This window comes from Pseudophryne corroboree, chromosome 4, assembly GCF_028390025.1.
Source record: "Pseudophryne corroboree isolate aPseCor3 chromosome 4, aPseCor3.hap2, whole genome shotgun sequence".
NCBI lineage: Eukaryota > Metazoa > Chordata > Amphibia > Anura > Myobatrachidae > Pseudophryne > Pseudophryne corroboree.
Genome location: NC_086447.1, coordinates 79,653,952 through 79,681,838, shown reverse-complemented (window position 1 = coordinate 79,681,838; position 27,887 = coordinate 79,653,952). Strand labels below are relative to the sequence as shown.

Below are 27,887 nucleotides of genomic sequence, written 5' to 3'. Positions count from 1 at the left end.
ACCAACTCCCTCAGTGTCAATTTCCTCCTTCCCCAGGAATGCCAATAGTCCTGCAGGCCATGTCACTGGCAATTCTGATGATTCCTCTCCTGCCTGGGATTCCTCCGATGCATCCTTGCGTGTAACGCCTACTGCTGCTGGCGCTGCTGTTGTTGCTGCTGGGAGTCGATGGTCATCCCAGAGGGGAAGTCGTAAGACGACTTTTACTACTTCCACCAAGCAATTGACTGTCCAACAGTCCTTTGCGAGGAAGATGAAATATCACAGCAGTCATCCTACTGCAAAGCGGATAACTGAGGCCTTGGCATCCTGGGTGGTGAGAAACGTGGTTCCGGTATCCATCATTACTGCAGAGCCAACTAGATACTTGTTGGAGGTACTGTGTCCCCGGTACCAAATACCATCTAGGTTCCATTTCTCTAGGCAGGCGATACCGAAAATGTACACAGACCTCAGAAAAAGAGTCACCAGTGTCCTAAAAAATGCAGCTGTACCCAATGTCCACTTAACCACGGACATGTGGACAAGTGGAGCAGGGCAGGGTCAGGACTATATGACTGACAGCCCACTGGGTAGATGTATGGACTCCCGCCGCAAGAACTGCAGCGGCGGCACCAGTAGCAGCATCTCGCAAACGCCAACTCTTTCCTAGGCAGGCTACGCTTTGTATCACCGCTTTCCAGAATACGCACACAGCTGAAAACCTCTTACGGCAACTGAGGAAGATCATCGCGGAATGGCTTACCCCAATTGGACTCTCCTGTGGATTTGTGGCATCGGACAACGCCAGCAATATTGTGTGTGCATTAAATATGGGCAAATTCCAGCACGTCCCATGTTTTGCACATACCTTGAATTTGGTGGTGCAGAATTACTTAAAAAACGACAGGGGCGTGCAAGAGATGCTGTCGGTGGCCCGAAGAATTGCGGGACACTTTCGGCATACAGGCACCACGTACAGAAGACTGGAGCACCACCAAAAACTACTGAACCTGCCCTGCCATCATCTGAAGCAAGAAGTGGTAACGAGGTGGAATTCAACCCTCTATATGCTTCAGAGGTTGGAGGAGCAGCAAAAGGCCATTCAAGCCTATACAATTGAGCACGATATAGGAGGTGGAATGCACCTGTCTCAAGCGCAGTGGAGAATGATTTCAACGTTGTGCAAGGTTCTGCTGCCCTTTGAACTTGCCACACGTGAAGTCAGTTCAGACACTGCCAGCCTGAGTCAGGTCATTCCCCTCATCAGGCTTTTGCAGAAGAAGCTGGAGACATTGAAGGAGGAGCTAACACGGAGCGATTCCGCTAGGCATGTGGGACTTGTGGATGGAGCCCTTAATTCGCTTAACAAGGATTCACGGGTGGTCAATCTGTTGAAATCAGAGCACTACATTTTGGCCACCATGCTCGATCCTAGATTTAAAGCCTACCTTGGATCTCTCTTTCCGGCAGACACAAGTCTGCTGGGGTTGAAAGACCTGCTGGTGAGAAAATTGTCAAGTCAAGCGGAACGCGACCTGTTAACATCTCCTCCTTCACATTCTCCCGCAACTGGGGGTGCGAGGAAAAGGCTCAGAATTCCGAGCCCACCCGCTGGCGGTGATGCAGGGCAGTCTGGAGCGACTGCTGATGCTGACATCTGGTCCGGACTGAAGGACCTGACAACGATTACGGACATGTCGTCTACTGTCACTGCATATGATTCTCTCACCATTGAAAGAATGGTGGAGGATTATATGAGTGACCGCATCCAAGTAGGCACATCACACAGTCCATACTTATACTGGCAGGAAAAAGAGGCAATTTGGAGGCCCTTGCACAAACTGGCTTTATTCTACCTAAGTTGCCCTCCCACAAGTGTGTACTCCGAAAGAGTGTTTAGTGCCGCCGCTCACCTTGTCAGCAATCGGCGTACGAGGTTACATCCAGAAAATGTGGAGAAGATGATGTTCATTAAAATGAATTATAATCAATTCCTCCGCGGAGACATTGACCAGCAGCAATTGCCTCCACAAAGTACACAGGGAGCTGAGATGGTGGATTCCAGTGGGGACGAATTGATAATCTGTGAGGAGGGGAATGTACACGGTGATATATCGGAGGATGATGATGAGGTGGACATCTTGCCTCTGTAGAGCCAGTTTGTGCAAGGAGAGATTAATTGCTTCTTTTTTGGGGGGGGGGTCCAAACCAACCCGTCATATCAGTCACAGTCGTGTGGCAGACCCTGTCACTGAAATGATGGGTTGGTTAAAGTGTGCATGTCCTGTTTTGTTTATACAACATAAGGGTGGGTGGGAGGGCCCAAGGACAATTCCATCTTGCACCTCTTTTTTCTTTTATTTTTCTTTGCGTCATGTGCTGTTTGGGGAGGGTTTTTTGGAAGGGACATCCTGCGTGACACTGCAGTGCCACTCCTAAATGGGCCCGGTGTTTGTGTCGGCCACTAGGGTCGCTTATCTTACTCACACAGTCAGCTACCTCATTGCGCCTCTTTTTTTCTTTGCATCATGTGCTGTTTGGGGAGGGTTTTTTGGAAGGGCCATCCTGCGTGACACTGCAGTGCCACTCCTAGATGGGCCCGGTATTTGTGTCGGCCACTAGGGTCGCTAATCTTACTCACACAGCTACCTCATTGCGCCTCTTTTTTTCTTTGCGTCATGTGCTGTTTGGGGAGGGTTTTTTGGAAGGGACATCCTGCGTGACACTGCAGTGCCACTCCTAAATGGGCCCGGTGTTTGTGTCGGCCACTACGGTCGCTAATCTTACTCACACAGCTACCTCATTGCGCCTCTTTTTTTCTTTGCGTCATGTGCTGTTTGGGGAGGGTTTTTTGGAAGGGACATCCTGCGTGACACTGCAGTGCCACTCCTAGATGGGCCCGGTGTTTGTGTCGGCCACTAGGGTCGCTAATCTTACTCACACAGCTACCTCATTGCGCCTCTTTTTTTCTTTGCATCATGTGCTGTTTGGGGAGGGTTTTTTGGAAGGGACATCCTACGTGACACTGCAGTGCCACTCCTAGATGGGCCCGGTGTTTGTGTCGGCCACTAGGGTCGCTAATCTTACTCACACAGCTACCTCATTGCGCCTCTTTTTTTCTTTGCGTCATGTGCTGTTTGGGGAGGGTTTTTTGGAAGGGACATCCTGCGTGACACTGCAGTGCCACTCCTAAATGGGCCCGGTGTTTGTGTCGGCCACTAGGGTCGCTTATCTTACTCACACAGTCAGCTACCTCATTGCGCCTCTTTTTTTCTTTGCGTCATGTGCTGTTTGGGGAGTGTTTTTTGGAAGGGCCATCCTGCGTGACACTGCAGTGCCACTCCTAGATGGGCCCGGTGTTTGTGTCGGCCACTAGGGTCGCTAATCTTACTCACACAGCTACCTCATTGCGCCTCTTTTTTTCTTTGCGTCATGTGCTGTTTGGGGAGGGTTTTTTGGAAGGGACATCCTGCGTGACACTGCAGTGCCACTCCTAAATGGGCCCGGTGTTTGTGTCGGCCACTAGGGTCGCTAATCTTACTCACACAGCTACCTCATTGCGCCTCTTTTTTTCTTTGCGTCATGTGCTGTTTGGGGAGGGTTTTTTGGAAGGGACATCCTGCGTGACACTGCAGTGCCATTCCTAGATGGGCCAGGTGTTTGTGTCGGCCACTAGGGTCGCTTAGCTTAGTCATCCAGCGACCTCGGTGCAAATTTTAGGACTAAAAATAATATTGTGAGGTGTGAGGTATTCAGAATAGACTGAAAATGAGTGGAAATTATGGTTTTTGAGGTTAATAATAATATGGGATCAAAATGACCCCCAAATTCTATGATTTAAGCTGTTTTTTAGGGTTTTTTGAAAAAAACACCCGAATCCAAAACACACCCGAATCCGACAAAAAAAATTCGGTGAGGTTTTGCCAAAACGCGGTCGAACCCAAAACACGGCCGCGGAACCGAACCCAAAGCCAAAACACAAAACCCGAAAAATTTCAGGCGCTCATCACTAGTTACCACCTCTTGCTACAGATGATGGCGGGGCAGGTTCAGGAGTGTTTGCTGGTTCTCCAGTCTTCAGCACGCGGTGGCTGTTTGCCGAAAGCGGTCCGAAATTCTTAGGGGCACTGATAGCATCTCTTGCACGCCCCTGTCATTTTTTTTTTAAATTCTGCACCACCAAATTCAATGTATGTGCAAAACATGGGATGTGCTGGAATTTGCCCACATGTAATGCACGCACAATATTGGTGGCGTTGTCCGATGTCACAAATCCCCAGGAGAGTCCAATTGGGGTAAGCCATTCTGCAATGATGTCCCTCAGTTTCCGTAAGAGGTTGTCAGCTGTGTGCCTCTTATGAAAAGCGGTGATACAAAGTGTAGCCTGCCTAGGAACGAGTTGTCATTTGCGAGATGCTGCTACTGGTGCCGCCGCTGCTGTTCTTGCTGCGGGAGCAATACATCTACCCAGTGGGCTGTCACAGTCATATAGTCCTGAGTCTGCCCTGCTCCACTTGTCCACATGTCCGTGGTTAAGTGGATATTGGGTACAACTGTTTTTTTAGGACACTGGTGACTCTTTTTCTGACGTCTGTGTACATTCTCGGTATCGCCTGTCTAGAGAGGTGGAACCTAGATGTATTTGGTAACGGGGACACATTACCTCAAGAAATTCTCTAATTCCCTGTGAACTAATGCTGGATATCAGACGCACGTTTAACACCACCACAGCTGCCAAGGCCTGAGTTATCCAATTTGCAACAGGATGACTGCTGTGATATTTCATCTTCCTCGCAAAGGACTGTTGGACAGTCAATTGCTTATTGGAAGTAATACAAGTGGTCTTCTGACTTCCCCTCTGAGATGACGATCGACTCCCAGCAGCAACAACAGCAGCGCCAGCAGCAGTAGGCGTTACACTCAAGGATGCATCAGAGGAATTCTAGTCAGGAGAGTACTCGTCAGACTTGCCAGTGACATGGCCTGCAGGACTATTGGCATTCCTGTCTAAGGAGGAAATTGACACTGAGGGAGTTGGTAGTGTGGTTTGCAGGAGCTTGGGTACAAGAGGAAGGGATTTAGTTGTCAGTTGACTGCTTCCCCTGTCACCCAAAGTTTTTGAAGTTGTCAATGACTTCTGATGAATGCGCTCCAGGTGAGGTATAAGGGAGGCTGTTCCTAGGTCATCAACGTCCTTACCCCTACTTATTACAGCTTGACAAAGGCAAAACTCGGCTTGACACCTGTTGTCCGCATTTCTGTTAAAATAATTCCACACCGAAGAGGTAATTTTTATTTGTAATTTGACCAGGCATGTCAATGGCCATATTCATCCCACGGACAACAGGTGTCTCCCCGGGTGCCTGACTTAAACAAACCACCTCACCATCAGAATCCTCCTTGTCAATTTCCTCCTCAGCACCAGCAACACCCATATCCTCATCCTGGTGTACTTCAACAGTGACATCTTCAATTTGACTATCAAGAACTGGGTGCATGCAAATAGTGGAAGGCGCCACCTCTTCCCGTCCAGTGTTGGGAAGGTCAGGCATCGCAAACGACACAATTGGACTCTCCTTGGGGATTTGTGATTTAGAAGAATGCACAGTTCTTTGCTGTGATTTTGCCAGCTTAACTCTTTTCATTTTTTTAGCGGGAGGATGAGTGCTTCCATCGTCATGTGAAGCTGAACCACTAGCCATGAACATAGGCCAAGGCCTCAGCCATTCCTTGTCACTCCGTGTCGTAAATGGCATAGTGGTAAGTTTACGCTTCTCCTCAGACGCTTTTAATTTTGATTTTTGGGTCATGTTACTGAAATTTAGTTTTTTGGATTTTACATGCTCTCTACTATGACATTGGGCATCGGCCTTGGCAGACGACGTTGATGGCATTTCATCATCTCGGCCATGACTAGTGGCAGCAGCTTCAGCACTAGGTTGAGGTAGATCTTGATCTGTCCCTATTTTACCCTCCACATTTCTGTTCTCCATTTTTTAATGTGTGGAATTATATGCCAGTAATATATCAATAGCAATGGCCTACTGTACTACTACTGCTGGTCACCAAAATGCTGCACTGTCCTACTATATACTGCTCACAACAATGCAGCACAGATATGGATACTTGAAGTGATACGGAGCTGCAAGATACAGCAATGGCCTACTGTACTGTACTACTGTATATGTATACTGGTGGTCACCACAATGCTGCACTGTCTTACTATATACTGCTCACAACAACAATGCAGCACAGATATGGATAATATACTTGACACAGAGCTGCAAGATACAGCAATGGCCTACGGTACTGTACTACTATATACTGTTGGTCACCAAAATACTGCACTGCCCTACTATATACTGCTCGCAACAATACAGCACAGATATGGATAGTATACTTGACACAGAGCTGGAAGTTACAGCAATGGACTACTGTATATGTATACTGGTGGTCACCTCAATGCTGCACTGTCTTACTATATACTGCTCACAACAACAATGCAGCACAGATATGGATAGTATACTTGACACAGAGCTGCAAAATACTGCAATGGCCTACTGTACTGTACTACTTCTGCTGGTCACCAAAATGCTGCACTGTCCTTCTATATATATACTGCTCACAACAATGCAGCACAGATATGGATACTTGAAGTGACACAGAGCTGCAAGATACAGCAATGGCCTAATGTACTGTACTGTACTACTATACTGGTAGTCACCAAAATGCTGCACTGTACTATATATATAATATATACTGGTCACACAACAATGCAGCAGATATTGAGCACTCATGATCAGGATACTGTCTAGAACTGAGTATGACACGGAGCTGCAAGATACAGCAATGTCCTACTGTACTACTACTGTAATTATATACTGGTGGTCCCCATAATACAGCACACTGAGCACAGATTATTTGCAGCACACTGAGAACAGATATTTGCAGCACACTGAGCACAGATACGGATCTTTTCAGGCAGAGAACGTAGCCACATCCTCTCCGTTCAATCTCCAATGCACGAGTGAAAATGGCGGTGACACGCGGCTCTTTATATAGAATATGAATCTTGCGAGAATCCGACAGCGGAATGATGACGTTCGGGCGCGTTCGGGTTAACCGAGCAAGGCGGGAAGATCCGAGGCTGCCTCGGAACTGTGTAAAATAGGTGAAGTAAATCTTTTTGCTGCCCGTGCAATCAATTAGACGCTGCCTATGGGGAAGGGCTATTTAGCATATCAAGGCTGCGAACGCTTGTGCAGCCGTGCTATGCAAAAACATTTTGTGCAGTTTCTGAGTAGCTTTCAACATACTCACCCGCTGCGATATGTTTAGGCTGTCCGGTCCCGGAATTGACGTCAGACACCCGCCCTGCAAACACCTGGACACGCCTGCGTTGGACTCACCACTCCCAGAAAATGGTGAGTTGCCACCCCGGAACGCTGCTGTCAATCTTCTTGCGATCGCGGCAGCGATTGCTTTCTTCGTTCTTCTTGTCGTTGCCCAGCGAAAGGCTTCGCTGGGCAATGATGCGCCTGTGCATTGTGGCCGCAGCGCATGCGCAGTACCGACCCGTTTGCACCGCTGTGAAAAACAGCAGCGTGCAAATGGGTCAGAATGACCCCCTTTGACTCTTGGCTTCATCTTTCTTCAGCAAACAGAAACTGGGAACCAAGCCTGAATTTACACAGCAGTACTCTCTCAAGGCCTTGATAAAAAATGTGTTATGCAAGCAGTAGTGCTGTATTCATTTCAATTATTTTATAAGTGTTCATATAAAACCTAATCCCATGAAGGCACAGGTAGTCACACGCTGCACACAAAACATCTCTGCTCATATATTTGTCTACCAGGACTGCACATGTATTCACTTTTGTTGGTTGTGTGCACTTGTCTGGCTTTGGGCCCTCATTCCGAGTTGATCGCTCGCTAGCTACTTTTAGCAGCCGTGCAAACGCATTGTCGCCGCCCACGGGGGAGTGTATTTTCGCTTTGCAGAAGTGCGAACGCCTGTGCAGCAGAGCGCCTGCAAACACATTTTGTGCAGAACAAGACCAGCCCTGTAGTTACTCTTCGTGTGCGTTGAATCTAATGATGGAGGGACGGCTTTTGACGTCACACACCCGCCCAGCGAACGCCCAGCCACGCCTTGGTTTTCTCTGCCACACCTGCGTTTTTTTCTAAGCACTCCCTGAAAACGATCAGTTGCCATACAGAAACGCCCCCTTCATGCCAATCTTCCTGCGTTCTGCCGTGCGTCTGGAATGTTAGTTAGCCTCTGCAAACCCACGATGCTTATTGTACCCGTACGACGCGCCTGTGCTTTGCGGTGCATACGCATGCGCAGAAATGCTGATTTTAAGCCTGATTGCTGCGCTGCGAACAACAGCAGCTAGCGATCAACTCGGAATGACCCCCTTAGTCACTGACTTGTATAATACTGTATATATCTTTTTTGTATATATAAAGCTCTCATTTTAACTCATACAGAAGTGTAGTGTTTATGTTTAATTCTTTATTTATGATTGTAAAATTGGACTTGGAATTTACCATTGGCAGAAGGTCAGCTCCCATCGACTCCATGATGTCCAGCAATGAGAGCAACATGGGGCCTAATTCAGACCTGATCGTAGCGGCTACGATCAGTTACTCAGACAGGCAAGAGGACGCCCAGCACAGTTTAGTCCTCCCCGCATGCTTTTGTACCTGAAGAGTAGCTCCCTACCAGCGCAGTTCCATCACTGTCCCGGTCGCAGCGGCTACATGTGATCTCATGCAGCCACTGCGGCCCGCCCCCCGCACAGTCCAGTCACACCTGTGTTGCACGGACTGCGCCCCTAAATCGGCGGCCCGTCCTCTCCCACCCAGCGATTGCCTCTGCTATCGCAGGTCTGAGATGGCCGTCGGCTGTCTGGCATGCGTCGGCGCACTGCGGTGCCGGCGTATGCGCAGCACAAAAACGCACAGCAGCTATCAGGTCTGAACTAGGCCCATAGTGTGGTGCCCAACTTGGGCTGGATGGAGCTTTTCATTTGAGAGAATCTTGTATGTTTTATCATTGGTGGCAATTAGCAATGCAAAGCAGCTCTGGCATTCCAAAACCTGATCTGGAGGGGTTACAGCCAAGATGTATCTGGTCCCTCACTAAAGAGTATTGGGTAAAGCCATCTCAGATTCACTTTCTCTGCAGTAACCCTGTAATTAAATAGGAGGAAACAGTGATAACCCCCGTCTGCGGCAACAAAGACAGAGTAGGGGATCATAACGGCTTCTTATCTAGTGGGAGACGTATCAAATCAAATCGTGGAGAGAGGATAAGTGGACACCTTTGCCCAACCCAACCAACCAGCTTCTAACTTTAATTTCATAGAATGTGGGATTCAGAGATGAACGCAATGGAGATGTTTTTTATGCAGTTGGTCGCTGTTTTTTGTATCCGAATTTGGATGCAGAGTGATTGACAGTTAGGGACAGATTGTGGGTGGTAACAGGGTGGTCAGAGAAATGCAGGCTTGTCTTTGGTCGCTTGCCTGGGTATAACTAGGGGTGTGCTAGTGGCAGAGCCGGCCCTAACCAATATGATGCCCTAGGCAAGATTTTGGCTGGTGCCCCCTAGCACCACCGCTAGTTCCGCCTCTGACCCTGCACCCCTTTCCCAGCACCATCACCCCCCCACCCATAGCAGTCCTTTTTTTTGTTTTCCTACCCCCTGTAATTTAAATAAGAACAGTGTGCACATTTGGCCTTACACATATGCCGCACATTATTAGTGCCCTTATACACATAATGACACACATAGTGCCCCTTACACATATGTTACACATTATTAATGCCCTTATACACATAATGACACATGTAGTTCCCAGCGTGAGTCAACTGGCAGCTCTGCTAACGTCGGGTGCCTATTTTTTATGAAAATGCATCTTATTTGTATTGCTATGTGGCTAGGATGCACAAGCAGCTTCTGCTGATTAAAATGATATGTGGCATGCCTATATACTGTGTGCGACTGTGGCTGTATCTGCATACAAAATGCTACACACAGAATATAGGCATGCCGCATATCATTTTAATCAGCAGAAGCTGCTGATGCCCCTAGGCATACCAGATGCCCTAGGCAATTGCCTAGTTTGCCTATACCTAGGGCCGGCTCTGGCTAGTGGTGCTGTCATACAGAGCAAAGAGCCCTTCTGGCGGCACCGACACTCCCCCCCATCCCTGCATCTGGTTGACAGCAGGCTAGGACGCTTCAGATGTGAGCACCGCAGCCCTTACAGCCCCCCAGAGCGTCCATAGATTGCTCCGGACATTACTGTAATTTCCAGCAATGGTGGCCACACCCCCCTCCGCATTACATCATGACATCATGCATACAGGGGTGTGGCTAGCACAGTTTTGGTGCTGCATCTTTGTACACAGTTATAATGGCGCTGCCATTCTCATTACCCATGGAGTTTTGCAAGAAGCATCCGAACCTATTTTTTGTAGGCAGTCGCTTGGATTTGGGAAGTCGCCAGTGGGGGTCTCAATACAAATCTAGGCAGCGGACATGGGCCCAGATTTATCGAGCCTTGGAGAGTGATAAATTACACGGTGATAAAGTACCAACCAATCAGCTCCTGTCATTTTTCAAACGCAGCCTGTAACATGGCAGTTAGAAACTGATTGGCTGGTACTTTATCACCGTGCAATTTATCACTCTCCAAGGCTTGATAAATCTGGGTATTTGTTACATATATTTGTACAGTTACTGCGTACAAAGGTGGTCATTCCGAGTTGATCGCTAGCTGTTTTCGGTCGCTGCGCAGCGATCAGGCAAAAAATCAGCACTTCTGCGCATGCATATGCGGCGCAATGCGCACGCGCGTCGTACTACTACAACGAACAATGTAGTCTCACACAAGGTCTAGCGAAGCATTTCAGTCGCACTGCTACCCGTAGAATGATTGACAGGAAGTGGGTGTTTCTGGGTGTCAACTGATCGTTTTCAGGGAGTGTGCAGAAAAATGTAGGCGTGCCAGATAAAAACGCAGGCGTGGCTGGGGAAACGCAGGCGTGGCTGGCCGAATGCAGGGCGTGTTCGTGACGTGAAATCAGGAACTGAACATTCTGAAGTAGTGATGAGCGGGTTCGGTTCCTCGGAATCCGAACCCCCCGAACTTAACCCATTTTACACGGGTCCGAGGCATACTCGGACACTCCAGTATTGCTCGGTTAACCCGAGCGCGCCCAAACGTCATAATCCTGCTGTCGGATTCTCGCGAGATTTGTATTCTATATAAGTAGCCGCGCGTCGCCGCCATTTTTCACTCGTGCATTGGAGATGATAGTGAGAGGACGTGGCTGGCGTCCTCTCAGTTTCTGTGTTCAGTGTGCTGCAAATATCTGTGCTCAGTGTGCTGCAAATATCTGTGCTCAGTGTGCTGCAAATATCTACGTTCTCTGCCTGAAAAACGGTCCATATCTGTGCTCAGTGTGCTGCAAATATCTGTGCTCACACTGCTTTATTGTGGGGACTGGGGACCAACAGTATTATATAGGAGGAGTACAGTGCAGAGTTTTGCTGACCAGTGACCAGTGACCACCAGTATTATACGTTCTCTGCCTGAAAAATGCTCCATATCTGTGCTGCATTGTAGTATATAGGAGTACAGTGCATAATTTTGCTGACCACCAGTATATAATATATAGCAGAACGGTACAGTAGGCCACTGCTCTACCTACCTCTGTGTCGTCAAGTATACTATCCATCCATACCTGTGGTGCATTTAAGTTGTGCGCAGTATATATATAGTAGTAGGACAGTGCATAATTTTGCTGACCACCAGTATATAATATATAGCAGTACGGTACAGTAGGCCACTGCTCTACCTACCTCTGTGTCGTCAAGTATACTATCCATCCATACCTGTGGTGCATTTAAGTTTTTGTGCGCGGTATATATAGTAGTAGGACAGTGCATAATTTTGCTGACCACCAGTATATAATATATAGCAGTGCGGTACAGTAGGCCACTGCTCTACCTACCTCTGTGTCGTCAAGTATACTATCCATCCATATCTGTGGTGCATTTAAGTTGTGCGCAGTATATATATATATAGTAGTAGGACAGTGCATAATTTTGCTGACCACCAGTATATAATATATAGCAGTACGGTACAGTAGGCCACTGCTCTACCTACCTCTGTGTCGTCAAGTATACTATCCATCCATACCTGTGGTGCATTTAAGTTTTTGTGCGCAGTATATATATATAGTAGTAGGACAGTGCATAATTTTGTTGACCACCAGTATATAATATATAGCAGTACGGTACAGTAGGCCACTGCTCTACCTACCTCTGTGTCGTCAAGTATACTATCCATCCATACCTGTGGTGCATTTAAGTTTTTGTGCGCAGTATATATAGTAGTAGGCCATTGCTATTGATATATTACTGGCATATAATTCCACACATTAAAAAATAGAGAACAAAAATGTGGAGGGTAAAATAGGGAAAGATCAAGATCCACTTCCACCTCGTGCTGAAGCTGCTGCCACTAGTCATGGCCGAGATGATGAAATGCCATCAACGTCGTCTGCCAAGGCCGATGACCAATGTCATAGCAGAGAGCATGTAAAATCCAAAAAAATAAAGTTCAGTAAAATGACCCAAAAATCTAAATCAAAATCGTCTGAGGAGACGCGTAAACTTGCCAATGTGCCATTTACGACACGGAGTGGCAAGGAACAGCTGAGGGCCTGGCCTATGTTCATGGCTAGTGGTTCAGCTTCACATGAGGATGGAAGCACTCATCCTCTCGCTAGAAAACTGCAGTGCCACTCCTAGATGGGCCAGGTGTTTGTGTAGGCCACTTGGGTCGCTAACTTAGTCATCCAGCGACCTCGGTGCAAATTTTAGGACTAAAAATAATATTGTGAGGTGTTCAGAATAGACTGGAAATGAGTGGAAATTATGGTTATTGAGGTTAATAATACTATGGCATCAAAATATCCCCAAATTCTATGATTTAAGCTGTTTTTGAGGGGTTTTTGTAAAAAAAACACCCGAATCCAAAACACACCCGAATCCGACAAAAAAATTTCAGAGAGGTTTTGCCAAAACGCATCCGAATCCAAAACACGGCCGCGGAACCGAATCCAAAACCAAGACACAAAACCCGAAAAATTTCCGGTGCACATCACTAGTCTGAAGTGATCGCAAGCTAGGAGTAGGTCTGGAGCTACTCAGAAATGGCACAAAATTATTTTGTAGCCACTCTGTGATCCTTTCATTCGCACTTCTGCTAAGCTAAAATACACTCCCAGAGGGCGGCGGCTTAGCGTTTGCACGGCAGCTAGCGAGCGAACAACTCATCTGGATTTGTATCAATGCCTGAAACAGGCCCTGTGCTAGATAAATGACAGGTAGAAGCTGATTGCTTTGGGCAACATCTCCACTCTGTTTCTCTCCAAGGCTTCATACAGCTCCCCCTCAGAATCATGTTGATTTGAAATTTGCTTGTAGTGGTAGAATAGGGTTTATTTTATATGTTAAATGTATATTGTGTGCTGCCATTTTTAGCATTTTATGCATACCTCCCAACTGTCCCGATTTTCGCGGGACAGTCCCGTTTTTTGGGGACTGTCCCGCTGTCCCACCCGCGGTCCGCAGTGTCCTGCGGTGGGGGTGGGTGGGGCAGTTGGGAGTCTCTGTCTCTTGCTGCCCTGCTTAGCAGAGCAGCGTTGAATAGACGCTGTGTGCATGCGCATACCGTCTATTCACTGGAGTTAGAGGGAGAGGGGGCATGTCAGCGGCTCACAGAGCGCTGGGCATGCCGCCTCAGTGACGAAATGGGAGCGTGGCTCGCGATCACGGGTCCTCCCGTAAAGCCACGCCCCCTTTTTGGGAGCCCGCACGTGTGTTCCTCTTCATCTCAGTACAAAGTTGGGAGGTATGTTTTATGTACTGTCCTGTCTGCTTCACCTTCATTTCTGTCTCAGCCGGGTATGAGAAGAGCGACCACAGCCAAGGGAAGGAAGTGCAAGCTCAAGTTTGGCTGATGCGACTGACTGTAAATACAGACGGGTCCTCCTCATATAGCTTTGCTGTAGGCGTACCAAAGAGCCCCTCTTGGCACACCAGGTCCTGCGAGACTCTGCTAGCACTGGGCTTTTTCTTTGCCAAAAATGCATCTAAGTTACAACACGATGCAACTAGAATGCACTAAGAGACTGTGCTGATTAATTTGATATGTAACACTTGTATATCTGTGTGCGACTTGTATATCTGTGAATATTCTGTAAGGACTGCAAATTTAGCTTTTTAGTAGCATTTGCAATCCTTTTGCTCGCAATCTGTGGGCCGCCCCATTGCAGGGCATGGCCGACCAGGGTGCTAACCGCCGCCCCCCTCTGCAACCACACTGAAATTGCAGAACAATTTCATGAAGATCGCAGACACTCTGGATGTATACTGCCGGTGCAGCCTGGCTGCGACGGCAGGAGGGCCGCCATCATCTTGATGATCAGAGTGGCTGCCTGTGATGTTACGCAGCTGCCCTGATCACGTCCATGCCACGGAGCGCCAGTTTGCCCCACCACGCCTACATTTCCCTGACAACGCCCCCGCAACGCTTAAAACTCTGCCTAGTAAACGTAGCGTTGCCGCCTCCCCCCCCCCCTCCGCCCCACAAACGCACAGTAAATGCGGGCGCATGCGCAGGATGGCCCCTGCACATGTTACCACATCATCATTGTATTTTATGCGGTTGGATCACGAGTTGCAATCCACCCTTAATAAGCTCCTAAATCTCTGAATCTGCATACAAAATGCTATGATGCAGCGGCAATTACTTTTTCTATACCAAGTTCCATTGTGTTGCATATACAGACTCATTCACACATGGATATAGAAGTGTCGCATATCGAATTAATTAGCACAGCCTCCCATTGCGTCCTAGTCACATTGCGTTGTATCTGAGATGAAATTTAGAAAAAGATACCCAACACTAGTGGAGTCTCACAGGACTTATCAGCACACTCCAGCCAAGCATCTCCTGCTGCATGGCATATTGAGGCTAGAGGTAAGAGGGGGTGTGGTATGCAAGGCCGACCACAGTTAAGTCGACAGTAAGTAGGTCGACATGGTTTCTACATCGACAAGGACTCTAGGTCGACATGTACTAGGTCGACATGATAGAAGGCCAACGAGTTTTTGCACTTTTTTTGGTGTCGTTTTCTCCGTACAGTGTCCGTGAACCCCAGTTAGTGCACCGTGTCCCCTCGCATGGCTCGCTTCACTCGCCATGCCTCGGGCAAGGTGCCTCACTCCGCTACCGCTGCGCTCGGCACAGGATACCGTTCCCAATTGTAGTCCATGTGGATCGTAAAGTATGAAAAAGTTCTAAAAATTTTCTAAAAACTGTAAAAAATGAATGTCGACCTTTTGTCATGTCGACCTATACAGTGTCGACCTACTTAATGTCAACCAATAGTGGTCGACCTAGACAGTGTCGACCTAAGTATTGTCAACCTGGAGACCAGATACCGTATGAGGACACATCTGTATATCGCAGAGATGTGACTTTGAATGAGGCCCATTCTGTGTTGTTTAACATCACTGCTGGATACTATGCAGAAAAATAACAACTTTTATTTTATCTTACAACCTCAGAAGCCTATTGGAGTGCTCTCAGCTAAGGAAGGGAGGACTGGCATCTATGAGTCAGGATATCACGCATAAAACCACATGACCCCAGTAATTAAAGAGGCATAGAGTAAACAATGTAATAAAATAAAAAGATATGCATGACAGTCATTCATTTGTTTGGTTTGTTCGTCACATTGCCTACTGACCTGTCTGTCTCGGTTACACTAGTTTACGTAGCTGTACTTTTACACTACAGCACAGGTTCTCAAACTCGGTCCTCAGGGCCCCACGTGGTTCATGTTTTCCAGGTCTCCTGTGGATTTTTAAAATGTGACAGTTGGTGATACACAGTGCAATTGCCATGTGACCTGGAAACTGTGAACTGTGTGGGGATCCGAGGACCGAGTTTGAGAACCACAGCACTATATGGTCAATTCTAGTAGCTGACAGTTCCATTGCAGCGCGAGTATGTGCGGCTATAAGCATACTTCCCAACTTTGACGAGAGAGGAAGAGGGACTCCTGCACATCAAAGCTGCGCGCGGCCAGAGAAGAGGGCGTGGCTTCATGCAGGAGGGACGTGATCTCGGCCAGGAGGGCATGGCCGAATGTCCCGGTCCCGTTTTTGGCATTTTGGGGGCATGCCCAGCGCTCCCCGAGCAGCTGGGCAGCCCCCTGCTCCCCTCCCAGCAATGAATAGATGCCGTGCACATGCGCACGGCATCTATTCAGTGCATACATGCCGACATCCTGGCTGCTCTCTCTGGAGGAGAGCAGCCAGGTCGGCTCAGCAGGGGAGCGGGGCAGGGCTATGACGTGCATAGGGGACGGGATGGAGGCAGGACAGGGGTGGGAGGGGGGCTTAGTTATCATGGCACATCATTTAAGCCACGCCCCCAGCTCTGTAATGCCACGATTACCGGCATTACATATCAGGGGGCGTGGCTATATTGACACGATTCAGCAAGAATCGTGTCATCGACTGGCCGGACCACCTACTTTACTCACTAAGTGGGCAGCCAGGCAGGGGGGACTAGAAAAATCGTGAGACTTGCCTGCTCTTCCGGGGGGCTGGGAGGGTCACCCGATTTTTGGGAGCCTCCCGCCCATTCCGGGAGAGTAGGCAAGTTTGATTCTGTGATCAACGGATGTCTGCTTTGCAGAGAGCAGCGGTGATCAAAGCCTTCCTCAACTGCCATAACCCGCGGGACACTGCGACCCGCGGGAGGGACAGCGGGATAGTGTCCAAATAGCGGGACTGTCCCGCTGAAATCGGGACAGTTGGGAGGTATGTATAAGCCACATTTATGGTACCTGTGGACTTGCTGATTTTTGTTTGCTGTCCCATAGAGCTGCGTACAAATATCTGTGAGTCCGAAATTAGACTGGGCAGCGTTGGGGGCAAATTGCTGTGACGTTGTCGATGTTTTCACACCATTGCAACGGCGGTCGCATCTTATGGGATCGACCCCTATGACTGCAATCCTTACTTCTTACTGTCTATCAATGTCAGCACCAGGCAACTTTCTCTCCTTGCACCAATATAAAAACACACCATCAGTTAACCCCTTCATTACAGTAGGTTTATTATAGTAAATTGAAGCTTACCTTGTGAAATGTTTCATAAGGTCTCTTCATGTCCATAATGTGGAGGTTTCCGATGATAGGTAATGGTGTGGGACCAGGAGGGAAATTGTGATAAATGTTTCTTTTGCGTCCATAGAAAAGTATTGCCACGAAAGTACATAGGATGATAGACAGTATTGTGACTGGGTCGGCGATACTCATGGTGTCGGCAAAGCTTTTACCTATCAGATAATAAAGTATACAGTACATGTAAGCAATATATATGTATAGAAACAATACGTTGCCATGGAGACAGCTACAAGGGCACATACGTTGGCAGAGGACTAAATTATGCCAAATACAACTCTATACCAATATACTGTACAGTACAGTGTTACTATCTGGTGTAAAACTGCCCTCTGAAGTTATTTTTTACTTTCAATGAGCATGGCTCCATCTGTATGTCTATTGAACTCATTTTACAGGTCTGTATTTTTTTTTAGTAGTTGTGTGTTTGTTACAGTCTAACATCTTCAAAACTCAGCATCACAATGCATACTTGCCTACCATTTTGAAATGTCCAGGAGGTTCCTGTATCTCGGGTGTCTACCAGACCACCAGAAAAGTAGGCAAGTGTCACGGCAGCCCGTCAAGTGAAGTAGACAGTCAAGGCCCCTGTCACAACTCCCCTTCCCCCCACATGGGCCATTTCTCAAAAGAAGAGGACATATTTTGTACAAAAAATTCTTCAATATTTTATTTTGTGTGTCCCACAAATTAGATAATAGATGGAGCAACATTAATCATAAATGTAATGTTGATATCTACATTATTAAGTAGAGAAAACATTATTTAAAGTTAACATCATTCTAAAAGAGAAAATATTGATAAGTGATGCAATTTAATGTTTGATTTTCCCACATTTGCAAATGGAAGTTCCACAATGTATCACTAGGTGGTGTTACTATTATTATATGGTGGTTGACCACTTGTTCACATGCAAGGGCAATCAGTGTCTATAACTAACTTGTAACGTTAGTTACAAAACATGAATAGTTTCCTTCAGCTTTGTAAGATGTGTCATTTTTAGATATAGTAAGGTTTATGAGGATTTTGACCATCCAAACAATACCTTAATGTCCATTGATGGCCATTAAATAAAATAGCTTATCTTATAAATGGTAACAAACATTACATGCATATTTAAGTCAATATCATACACTACATAAATGTTATTATCTAATACTTTATCTTCTTTTAGATACCTACTAGATGTAAAATACATTGAGTGTGAAAATACAATGGTCTCTAGAAAACTGTAGTTAATTTTTTTTTTATTATGAAATTCTGAAATTTTCAAATAATGGACGCTAATATGTTGTATATATAGGTTGTGCTAGGATGTAATTATGTGACCGGTGGCCAGGAGACTGCTGGTCACATTATCGACCCCCATATCCCGCCTGTTCCGAATCCAGACAGTCGGCATGCCGACAAGCATGGACTATTCCCACTCGTGGGTGTCCACAACACCCATAGAGTGAGATTATTGCCTGCACTCACCAACGAGCCCGCAGCATGGCGAGCGCAGCGAGCCCACAAAGGGCTTCATTGCGCTCGCCCCCCTTGCTGGCATTCTGCGGCCAGGATTCCAGTGTAGGGATGCTGACCACCGGGATCCCGGACGCCGGTAAGCCATACCCAACCCGTTGTGCCATACAGCTGAAACGCTATAGCCGCTCATTAACATAAGTGTCCTCTCTCCTAATCTTTATATATACATATATCCTGTGAGTGAAAGAAATTACCAGTTGCATTTTGAAGTGACAAGTCACCGGTCACACACATATATATTTATTAACAAATCCCAGAGTGACATGTAATAATAGTGTGATGCTGATAACATCACCAACAATCTACTAAGGGGTACTAATAAAATTAGTCACAAAAGGCAAGGTGAGCTGAATGTTAATGTCAATGGTAAATGGTGATTATAAAGCCTTTTAAAATATGAGAAGCACATGGGCATTGTGACATATACTGTATCAATATGATTAATAGCGTGACCATTGTATATAGAGTGTGACCAGCCGGGAGAGCGGTAATACAACCTGCATCTAAGCGTCACTTGTGGTATGTGGATTGATTATACCTGCAGTAGCGGATCTTGCCACGGGCAAGCAGGACTTTTGCCCGGAGGGCGCCGCACCAGGGCAAGATCCGCTGCTGCTGTGCCCCCCGCTGCCCGCTGCCGCTGTGAAGGGAAACTAGACGCATACGCATCTAGTTTCCCTTCGTGGAGAGGTCCTTTACTGTGCGGTGCGCGATGACGTCATCGCGCACCGCACAGCAAAGGTCCTCTCCACGAAGGGAACTAGACGCTACATGTCTAGTTTCCATTCGTGGAGAGGACCTTTGCTGTGCGGTGCGCGATGACGTCATCGCGCACCGCACATCATTTCAGTCTGTACAGGGGGCGTAAATGACCACGCCCCCTGTACGAAGCCACGCCCCCTATTGTTGCCCGGGGCGCACAGCGCCCAAGAACCGGCCCTGTATACCTGATATACAACCTATGGTCAGCGGTGTTATATACAGTAACAAGGCGGATGTACAGCATATGAGAATAAGGAATTATTTAGAACAGAGGGGCATATTTATTAAGCTCGGTGAAGTGATAAAGTGGAAGAAGATAAAGGACCAACCAGTCAGCTCCTAACTGTCATTTTTCAAGCCCAGCCTGTGACATGGCAGTAAGGATCTGATTGGCTGGTTCTTTATTACCTTCCACTTTATCACTTCACCGAGTGTGGTGATGCGCAAACCGCCAGCATCCAGAGTCATACATATGTAATGGGATATTGTTGACAACAATCATAATGTATATGGGAATTATATCTCCCCTGTGATAACCAAGGCAGTCGAGAGCCAGGCTGGGCCCAGATACTTTTCAAGGGGTGTGGCCAAATCACAGGAGGTGCGGTCTTGTAACCTTAGGGAAAAAAAGCTGAGAAAAAATAGTATATAAAGCACCTCCATGGCCACACTGCAGCCCAGTACACGGCAGCGTGTGCTGGGCTGAGGAAAAGAGCTGCAGCTGCCAGGTAAGGGGGAGGTGGCCTGTGCCCCTACTGGATCTTCACTTGGCCCCTCCTTTAGACCTGGGCCTGGGTACTTTGGGGCAGATGTATTAACCTGGAGAAGGCATAAGGAAGTGATAAACCAGTGATATGTGCAAGGTGATAAAGGCACCAGCCAATCAGATCCTAACTGTTAATTTACATATTGGAGCTGATTGGCTGGTGCCTTTATCACCTTGCACATATCACTTCCTTATGCCTTCTCCAGGTTAATACATCTGCCCCTTTATAACAATAGTGTCCTCGTATAAATAAGACCATCTACTTACCTGTGAATGTTACGGTTTAAGCTATGGAATTGAAGCTATATTTGAGTACATACTGAATAGGGGTTGGGTATGGCTGGGGACGGCGGCGCTGAGGATCCCGGCAGTCAGCATACCGACCGCGGGATCCTGGCAGCAGAATGCCAGGGTGGGCGAGCGCAACAAAGCCCCTTGCGGGTTGGAAATAGACCCTGCTAGTCGGCTGTCGGGATTTAGAGGGGGCGGGATGTGCCCATCAGTTTTGTGACTGGTGGTCTCCTCACCGCCAGTCATATAACTACATCCCCTGAATAACAAGCATTGTATCAATGACGTACAGGAAGTGTGTGGAGGAACAAAGTAAAGATACTTTCATTTGGGATACAAAGTATATTTATTGAAGGCACCATTTAAGCTGTGTTACGGGGATCCGGTCTCTAGGTCGACAGTAACTAGGTCGACACTACCTAGGTTGACAGTAATTAGGTCGACAGGGTCTCTAGGTCGACATGTTCTAGGTTGACAGGTCAAAAGGTCGACATGAGTTTTTCACAATTTTTTTCTTTTCTCATACGTTTTAGAGGATGCTGGGGTCCACTTGATGACCATGGGGTATAGACGGTTCCGCAGTAGCCATTGGCACTCTTAAGACTTTTCAATGGGTGTGAACTGGCTCCTCCCTCTATGCCCCTCCTCCAGACCTCAGTTTTAGAAATGTGCCCAGGCAGACTGGATGCACTCTAGGGGAGCTCTACTGAGTTTCTCTGAAAAGCTTTATGTTAGGTTTTTTATTTTCAGGGAGAACTGCTGGCAACAGTCTCCCTGCTTCGTGGGACTGAAGGGGCAGAAGTAGGAACCAACTTCCTGAAGAGTTTCATGGCTCTGCTTCTGGCTAACAGGACACCATTAGCTCCTGAAGGGTACTGAACGCTAGCCGTGTCTAGATGCTCACTCCCACAGCACGCCGTCACCCCCCTCACAGAGCCAGAAGTCAGAAGACAGATGAGAGCAAGAAGACAGATCTTCTATCAAGTAAAGTGATGGCTGAGGTACTACGCGGCTGGCGGGAGCGCAGCGCGCCATTGCTGCCCACACACACAGGCACTGCAGGGTGCAGGGCGCGGGGGGGGCCTGGGCAGCAAAATACCTATATAAACTGGCAAAAAGGGGGCAAAAGATGCCCAGCCACAGCCCTACCCCCGCCAGTATAAATATTATGCAAAGTCTCTGAGGTAAAAACGCGCCATTGGGGGGGCGGAGCTTCTGCCTCAGGCAGCCAGAACACTGCTCAGCGCCATTTTCTCTCTCTCCTCAGGCTGCAGAGACATCACTGGTCCTCCTCCACTTCTGACTACATGTATCAGGGTGCAAAACAGGGGGGCACAAGCGAATTTGGTGCTTTACAAGGGTGTTTAACTGTGTAGAAAGCGCTGCATGTCAGTGGGCATTCTGTGTTCACAGGCATTAGATACTGGTGCTGGGGTTGTGAACTGGCTGCTCCTAAACTGTGTCCCTCTGACAGATTTTACTGTGGGTCTGTTCCCTATAAGTCCCAGTGTGTCTGTGTGGGTGTTGTACATGTGTGTGTGACATGTCAGAGGCAGGGAGTTCTTCCCCGGAGGAAACCATTTTAGGGACACAGAAGTGTAATGTGGTGGCGCTGCCGACTCACCAAGAGCCTACATGGGTGAAATAAATACGTGATAGTATGCATCATATCAATAGGAGGTTGGAAAAGTCTGAATCTCATGCAGAATGCTGTGGAAAATCTGTGGAGGATGTGATTTTTCAGGGTTCTGTTCTACCATCAGCAGGCGACCCCTCTGGGTCACATAAGAGACCATTTGCAAATATTGTGAATACTGATACCGACACGGACACTGATTCCTGTGTCGACGATAGTGACTCCAGGGAAATAGATCATAAATTGGCAAAAAATAAACAATATATGATTGTGGCTATAAGGGAAGTTCTGGAAGTCACGGAAGCCACTCCTGTACCTCAGGAGAAGGCTTATTTCTATAAAGAAAATAAATCTAAGGTCACTTTCCCTCCTTCCCACGAGCTTAATACACTCTTTGAAGGGATGTGGGTGAATCCCGAAAAGAAATTTCGGATTCCCAAGAGAATTCAGATAGCTTATCCTTTCCCGGTGGAGGACAGGAAAAAATGGGAGTCACCCCCTGTGTTAGACAGTGCACTGTCCAGGTTGACAAAGAAGGTAATTCTCCCTGCACCTGGCATGGCTTCACTAAAAGAGCCGGCAGACCGCAAAATGGAAACGACATTGAAATCCATTTATGTAGCCAATGGTACGCTGCTCAGGCCCACTATTGCTTGCGCGTGGGTGAGTTGCGCTATTGAAACATGGTCGGACAGCGTGTCATCAGAAATTGACACGATTGATAAAGAGGAGATACTCCTTAAGTTAGGGAATATCAAAGACGCTGCCGCATACATGCTAGAAGCGATGAAAGATATTGGACTCTTGAGTTCACAAGCCGCTACCATGACAGTATCGGCTAGGAGGGCGTTGTGGATTTGCCAGTGGAACGCGGATGCAGATTCCAAAAGAAATATGGAGGCTCTCCCATATAAAGGTGAGGCCTTATTTGGCGATGGACTGGATGCGTTAGTCTCGGCAGCTACCGCAGGTAAGTCGACCTTTTTGCCCTCTACTCCTGCACCGGCAAAAAAGACATATCACTCTCACATGCAGTCCTTTCGGCCCAATAAATACAAAAAAGCGAGAGGTTCCCCCTTCTTTGCAGGTAGGGGAAGGGGAAAGGGAAAGAAGTCCACAGCGGCTTCAGGATCCCAGGAGCAGAAGTCTACCCCTACTTCAGCCAAATCTTCAGGATGACGCTGGGGCTCCCTTGCAGGAGGCCGCTCAGGTGGGGGCATATCTCAAACTGTTCAGCCAAGGTTGGATTCTATCTGGCCTAGACCCCTGGGTGTTGCAACTAGTGTCCCAGGGGTACAAGCTGGAGTTTCAAGACGTTCCCCCATGCCGATTTTTCGGAGCAGTGAATTCCAGTCTGGAGGAGGGGGACTACATGGTGTCAGTAGATATAAAGGATGCTTACCTGCATGTTCCCATTTATCCTCCTCACCAGGCTTATCTGAGATTTGCGGTTCAGGATTGCCATTATCAATTCCAGACGTTACCTTTCGGTCTCTCCCCGGCGCCGAGGGTATTCACCAAGGTGATGGCGGAGATGATGGTTCTCCTGCGGCAAAAAGGAGTCAATATAATTCCTTATCTAGACGATCTCCTGATAAAGGAGAAAGAAATGCTCTGCGCACCAAAAATCACTTTGAATTGATTGATTGATTAATTAAGTGCAGTCTAGCAAGGAGAATGATTGACTCAATGAAACTTGACCTTTTTTATAGTGAAAAATATTTTATAAAACAGTTAATGACACAAAACAAAGTAAATAAGACAAACAATACATATATATATATATATATATAGCAGTATAAAAACCGGAGGTATTTCACCTCTTGCAAGTGTAAATAGAAACACTGTATCTAACTTTTATAAACGTGCTGTTTAAACAGCATACACTGTATCTAAAATGCAGATCGGATATCTTAAGTGAAAGAGGCTCTATACAAAGAGCAACAATCGATTCTAACACTGGCGTCCCAGTGTGGAATCAAATAAAATGTCCACAGATGGCTCCACAATAAAATTATTAGAAGCAAAGCAAGTAATAATAGTTACCCTCGTACTGATTCCTGAGATGTAATGCAGAGTCCTGTATGCATTTGCACGGGGAGAATGTAAAGATTTGTAGTTGCTGCCACAATGGTAATTAAAAGACAGACTTGTTGGAATATTTATTCTCCGTAATAATAGCCGTCAGTTGACCGTCAGATGATGACATGTAGGGAGTTTCCCAGCAAGGGACCTGATCCGTATGGCTATCGGTAACAGCATGGAACGGCAAAACCGCTGATGGCTGGCGCCGCACTGGTCTCACAGCGGAGATCCGTCTATATCCAGCTTGTCGCAGCGGGATTCTGATGTAGAAGTGCCGTTAGCAGCTGGACTCCCTTTAACCTCACTGCGGAGGTATAATTACTGTAGGTCACTTGGCTTAGATGTGGACGGAACCGGAATAGCAGGACCGAGATGGTAGGAGCCCGTCTGTGGAGTAACTGATATCCACTGCACTGCACTCGTAGAAAGGGGCGTCAACGCGTTTCGTCTCCTAGCAACGGAGACGAAACGCGTTGACGCCCCTTTCTACGAGTGCAGTGCAGTGGATATCAGTTACTCCACAGACGGGCTCCTACCATCTCGGTCCTGCTATTCCGGTTCCGTCCACATCTAAGCCAAGTGACCTACAGTAATTATACCTCCGCAGTGAGGTTAAAGGGAGTCCAGCTGCTAACGGCACTTCTACATCAGAATCCCGCTGCGACAAGCTGGATATAGACGGATCTCCGCTGTGAGACCAGTGCGGCGCCAGCCATCAGCGGTTTTGCCGTTCCATGCTGTTACCGATAGCCATACGGATCAGGTCCCTTGCTGGGAAACTCCCTACATGTCATCATCTGACGGTCAACTGACGGCTATTATTACGGAGAATAAATATTCCAACAAGTCTGTCTTTTAATTACCATTGTGGCAGCAACTACAAATCTTTACATTCTCCCCGTGCAAATGCATACAGGACTCTGCATTACATCTCAGGAATCAGTACGAGGGTAACTATTATTACTTGCTTTGCTTCTAATAATTTTATTGTGGAGCCATCTGTGGACATTTTATTTGATTCCACACTGGGACGCCAGTGTTAGAATCGATTGTTGCTCTTTGTATAGAGCCTCTTTCACTTAAGATATCCGATCTGCATTTTAGATACAGTGTATGCTGTTTAAACAGCACGTTTATAAAAGTCCGATACAGTGTTTCTATTTACACTTGCAAGAGGTGAAATACCTCCGGTTTTTATACTGCTATATATATATATATATATATGTATTGTTTGTCTTATTTACTTTGTTTTGTGTCATTAACTGTTTTATAAAATATTTTTCACTATAAAAAAGGTCAAGTTTCATTGAGTCAATCATTCTCCTTGCTAGACTGCACTTAATTAATCAATCAATCAATTCAAAGTGATTTTTGGTGCGCAGAGCATTTCTTTCTCCTTTGTATTTCAATTAGTTGTTCAGCCTAACCAGCTGTTTTTGCTCAGCAGCCCTAGAGATCACAATTTTCACTGATTACCATCTGGTAAATTACTACCATACATTATTTTAGCACCAGATATATATACAGTTTGAGATTTATCTCTAGCTGTAGGTATATATAAGTTTTCACGCTAAGATCTCCTGATAAAGGCAAGATCAAGGGAGCAGTTGTTACAGAACATCACACTCTCCCTCTATATACTCCAACAACATGGTTGGATTATAAATTATCCAAAGTCACAGTTGGAACCGACAACAAGATTGTCTTTTCTCGGGATGATCCTGGACACAGAAGTTCAGAGAGTTTTTCTTCCAGTGGAAAAGGCTCTGGAAATCCAGAAAATGGTAAAACAGATATTGAAACCAACCAGTGTGTTGAACCATCAGTGCATTTGGTTGTTGGGAAAGATGGTAGCGGCCTACGAGGCCACACAGTTTGGTAGGTTCCATGCCAGAGTTTTCCAGTGGGACCTGTTGGACAAGTGGTCGGGTTCCCACCTACACATGCACCGAAAGATAATCCTGTCATCGAAAGCCAGGATTTCACTCCTGTGGTGGCTACACAGCTCTCACCTACTAGAGGGACGCAGGTTCGGGATTCAGGACTGGCTCCTGGTAACGACGGATGCAAGTCTCCGAGGCTGGGGAGCTGTCACTCAGGGAGAAAGCTTCCAAGGAAAATGGTCAAGTCAGGAATCCTGCCTTCACATAAACATGCTGGAATTGAGAGCCATTTACAACGGCCTTCAACAAGTGGTACATCTTCTTCAAAATCATCCCGTGCAGATCCAGTCGGACAATGTAACTGCAGTCACGTACATAAACAGGCAGGGCGGAACGAAAAGCAGAGCGGCAATGGCAGAGGTGACGAAGATCCTCCTCTGGGCAGAAAGACATCTAAAGGCTCTGTCGGCGATTTTCATTCCGGGAGTAGACAACTGGGAAGCAGACTTCCTCAGCAGACACGATCTCCATCCAGGAGAGTGGGTCCTCCACCAAGAAGTCTTCGCAGAGGTGACAAGGCTTTGGGGAGTTCCTCAAGTAGACATGATGGCATCTCGTCTCAACAAGAAGCTTCAGAGATATTGTTCCAGGTTGAGAGACCCTCAAGCAATAGCGGTGGATGCGCTAGTGGCCCAGTGGGTTTTCCGGTCAGTGTATGTCTTCCCTCCACTTCCGCTGATCCCAAAAGTTCTCAAGATAATAAGAAGTACAAGAGTTTGTGCAATCATCATTGTCCCAGACTGGTCAAGGAGGGCTTGGTACCCAGATCTTCAGGAGTTGCTCATAGAAGACCCTCGAACCTCTTCCTCTTCACGAGGACCTGCTGCAGCAGAGGCCGTGCATGTATCAAGACTTACCGCAGCTACCTTTGACAGCATGGCTGTTGAGCGCCGGTTCCTAGCCCGAAAGGGTATCCCAAGGAGGTCATCCCCACTCTTATTCAGGCCAGGAAAGGAGTAACGTCTAAACATTACCACCGTATTTGGAGAAAATATGTATCATGGTGTAAATCCAAGAAAGCTCCTATGGAAGAGTTTCAGTTGGGACGATTTCTCCATTTTCTACTGGCTGGTGTGGAGGCGGGCCTTCGTTTGGGGTCAATCAAGGTCAAGATTTCGGCCTTGTCAGTCTTCTTCCAAAAACAATTGGCTTCTCTTCCAGAAGTTCAGACCTTCGTGAAAGGGGTGCTGCACATCCAGCCTACATTTGTGCCTCCAGTGGCACCATGGGACCTTAACGTGGTGTTGCATTTCCTTCAATCGGATTGGTTTGAACCTCTACGGGAGGTAGAGTTGAAGTTTCTCACTTGTAAAGTGGTGATGCTTTTGGCCTTGGCATCTGTAAGGCGGGTGTCTGAGTTGGGGGCATTGTCTCACAAGAGCCCTTACCTGATCTTCCATGAAGATAAGGCTTAGTTGCGAACTCACCAACATTTTCTTCCAAAGGTGGTTTCGTCCTTCCACAAAAACCAACCTATTGTGGTGCCAGTGGCTACTGACACGTTCCCTGAGTCAAAGTCTCTAGATGTGGTTAGGGCTTTGAAGATTTATGTCGCTAGGACAGCTTGGAAATGGAAAACAGAGGCTCTGTTTGTCCTGTATGCTCCCAA

At 47.1% G+C, this 27,887-nt stretch overlaps 1 protein-coding gene across 1 annotated transcript in view; it reads right to left on the bottom strand.

Moving 5' to 3' along the window:
- LOC134908933 (cytochrome P450 2C5-like) overlaps positions 1 to 27,887 on the bottom strand; it is a 128,949-nt gene that overhangs the window by 79,011 nt on the left and 22,051 nt on the right. The window contains exon 3 of the mRNA XM_063915187.1: positions 17,224 to 17,423. Within this exon, the coding sequence (XP_063771257.1) occupies positions 17,224 to 17,403 (180 nt within the window). The 5' untranslated portion in view covers positions 17,404 to 17,423. The remainder of the gene's footprint in view (positions 1 to 17,223; positions 17,424 to 27,887) is intronic.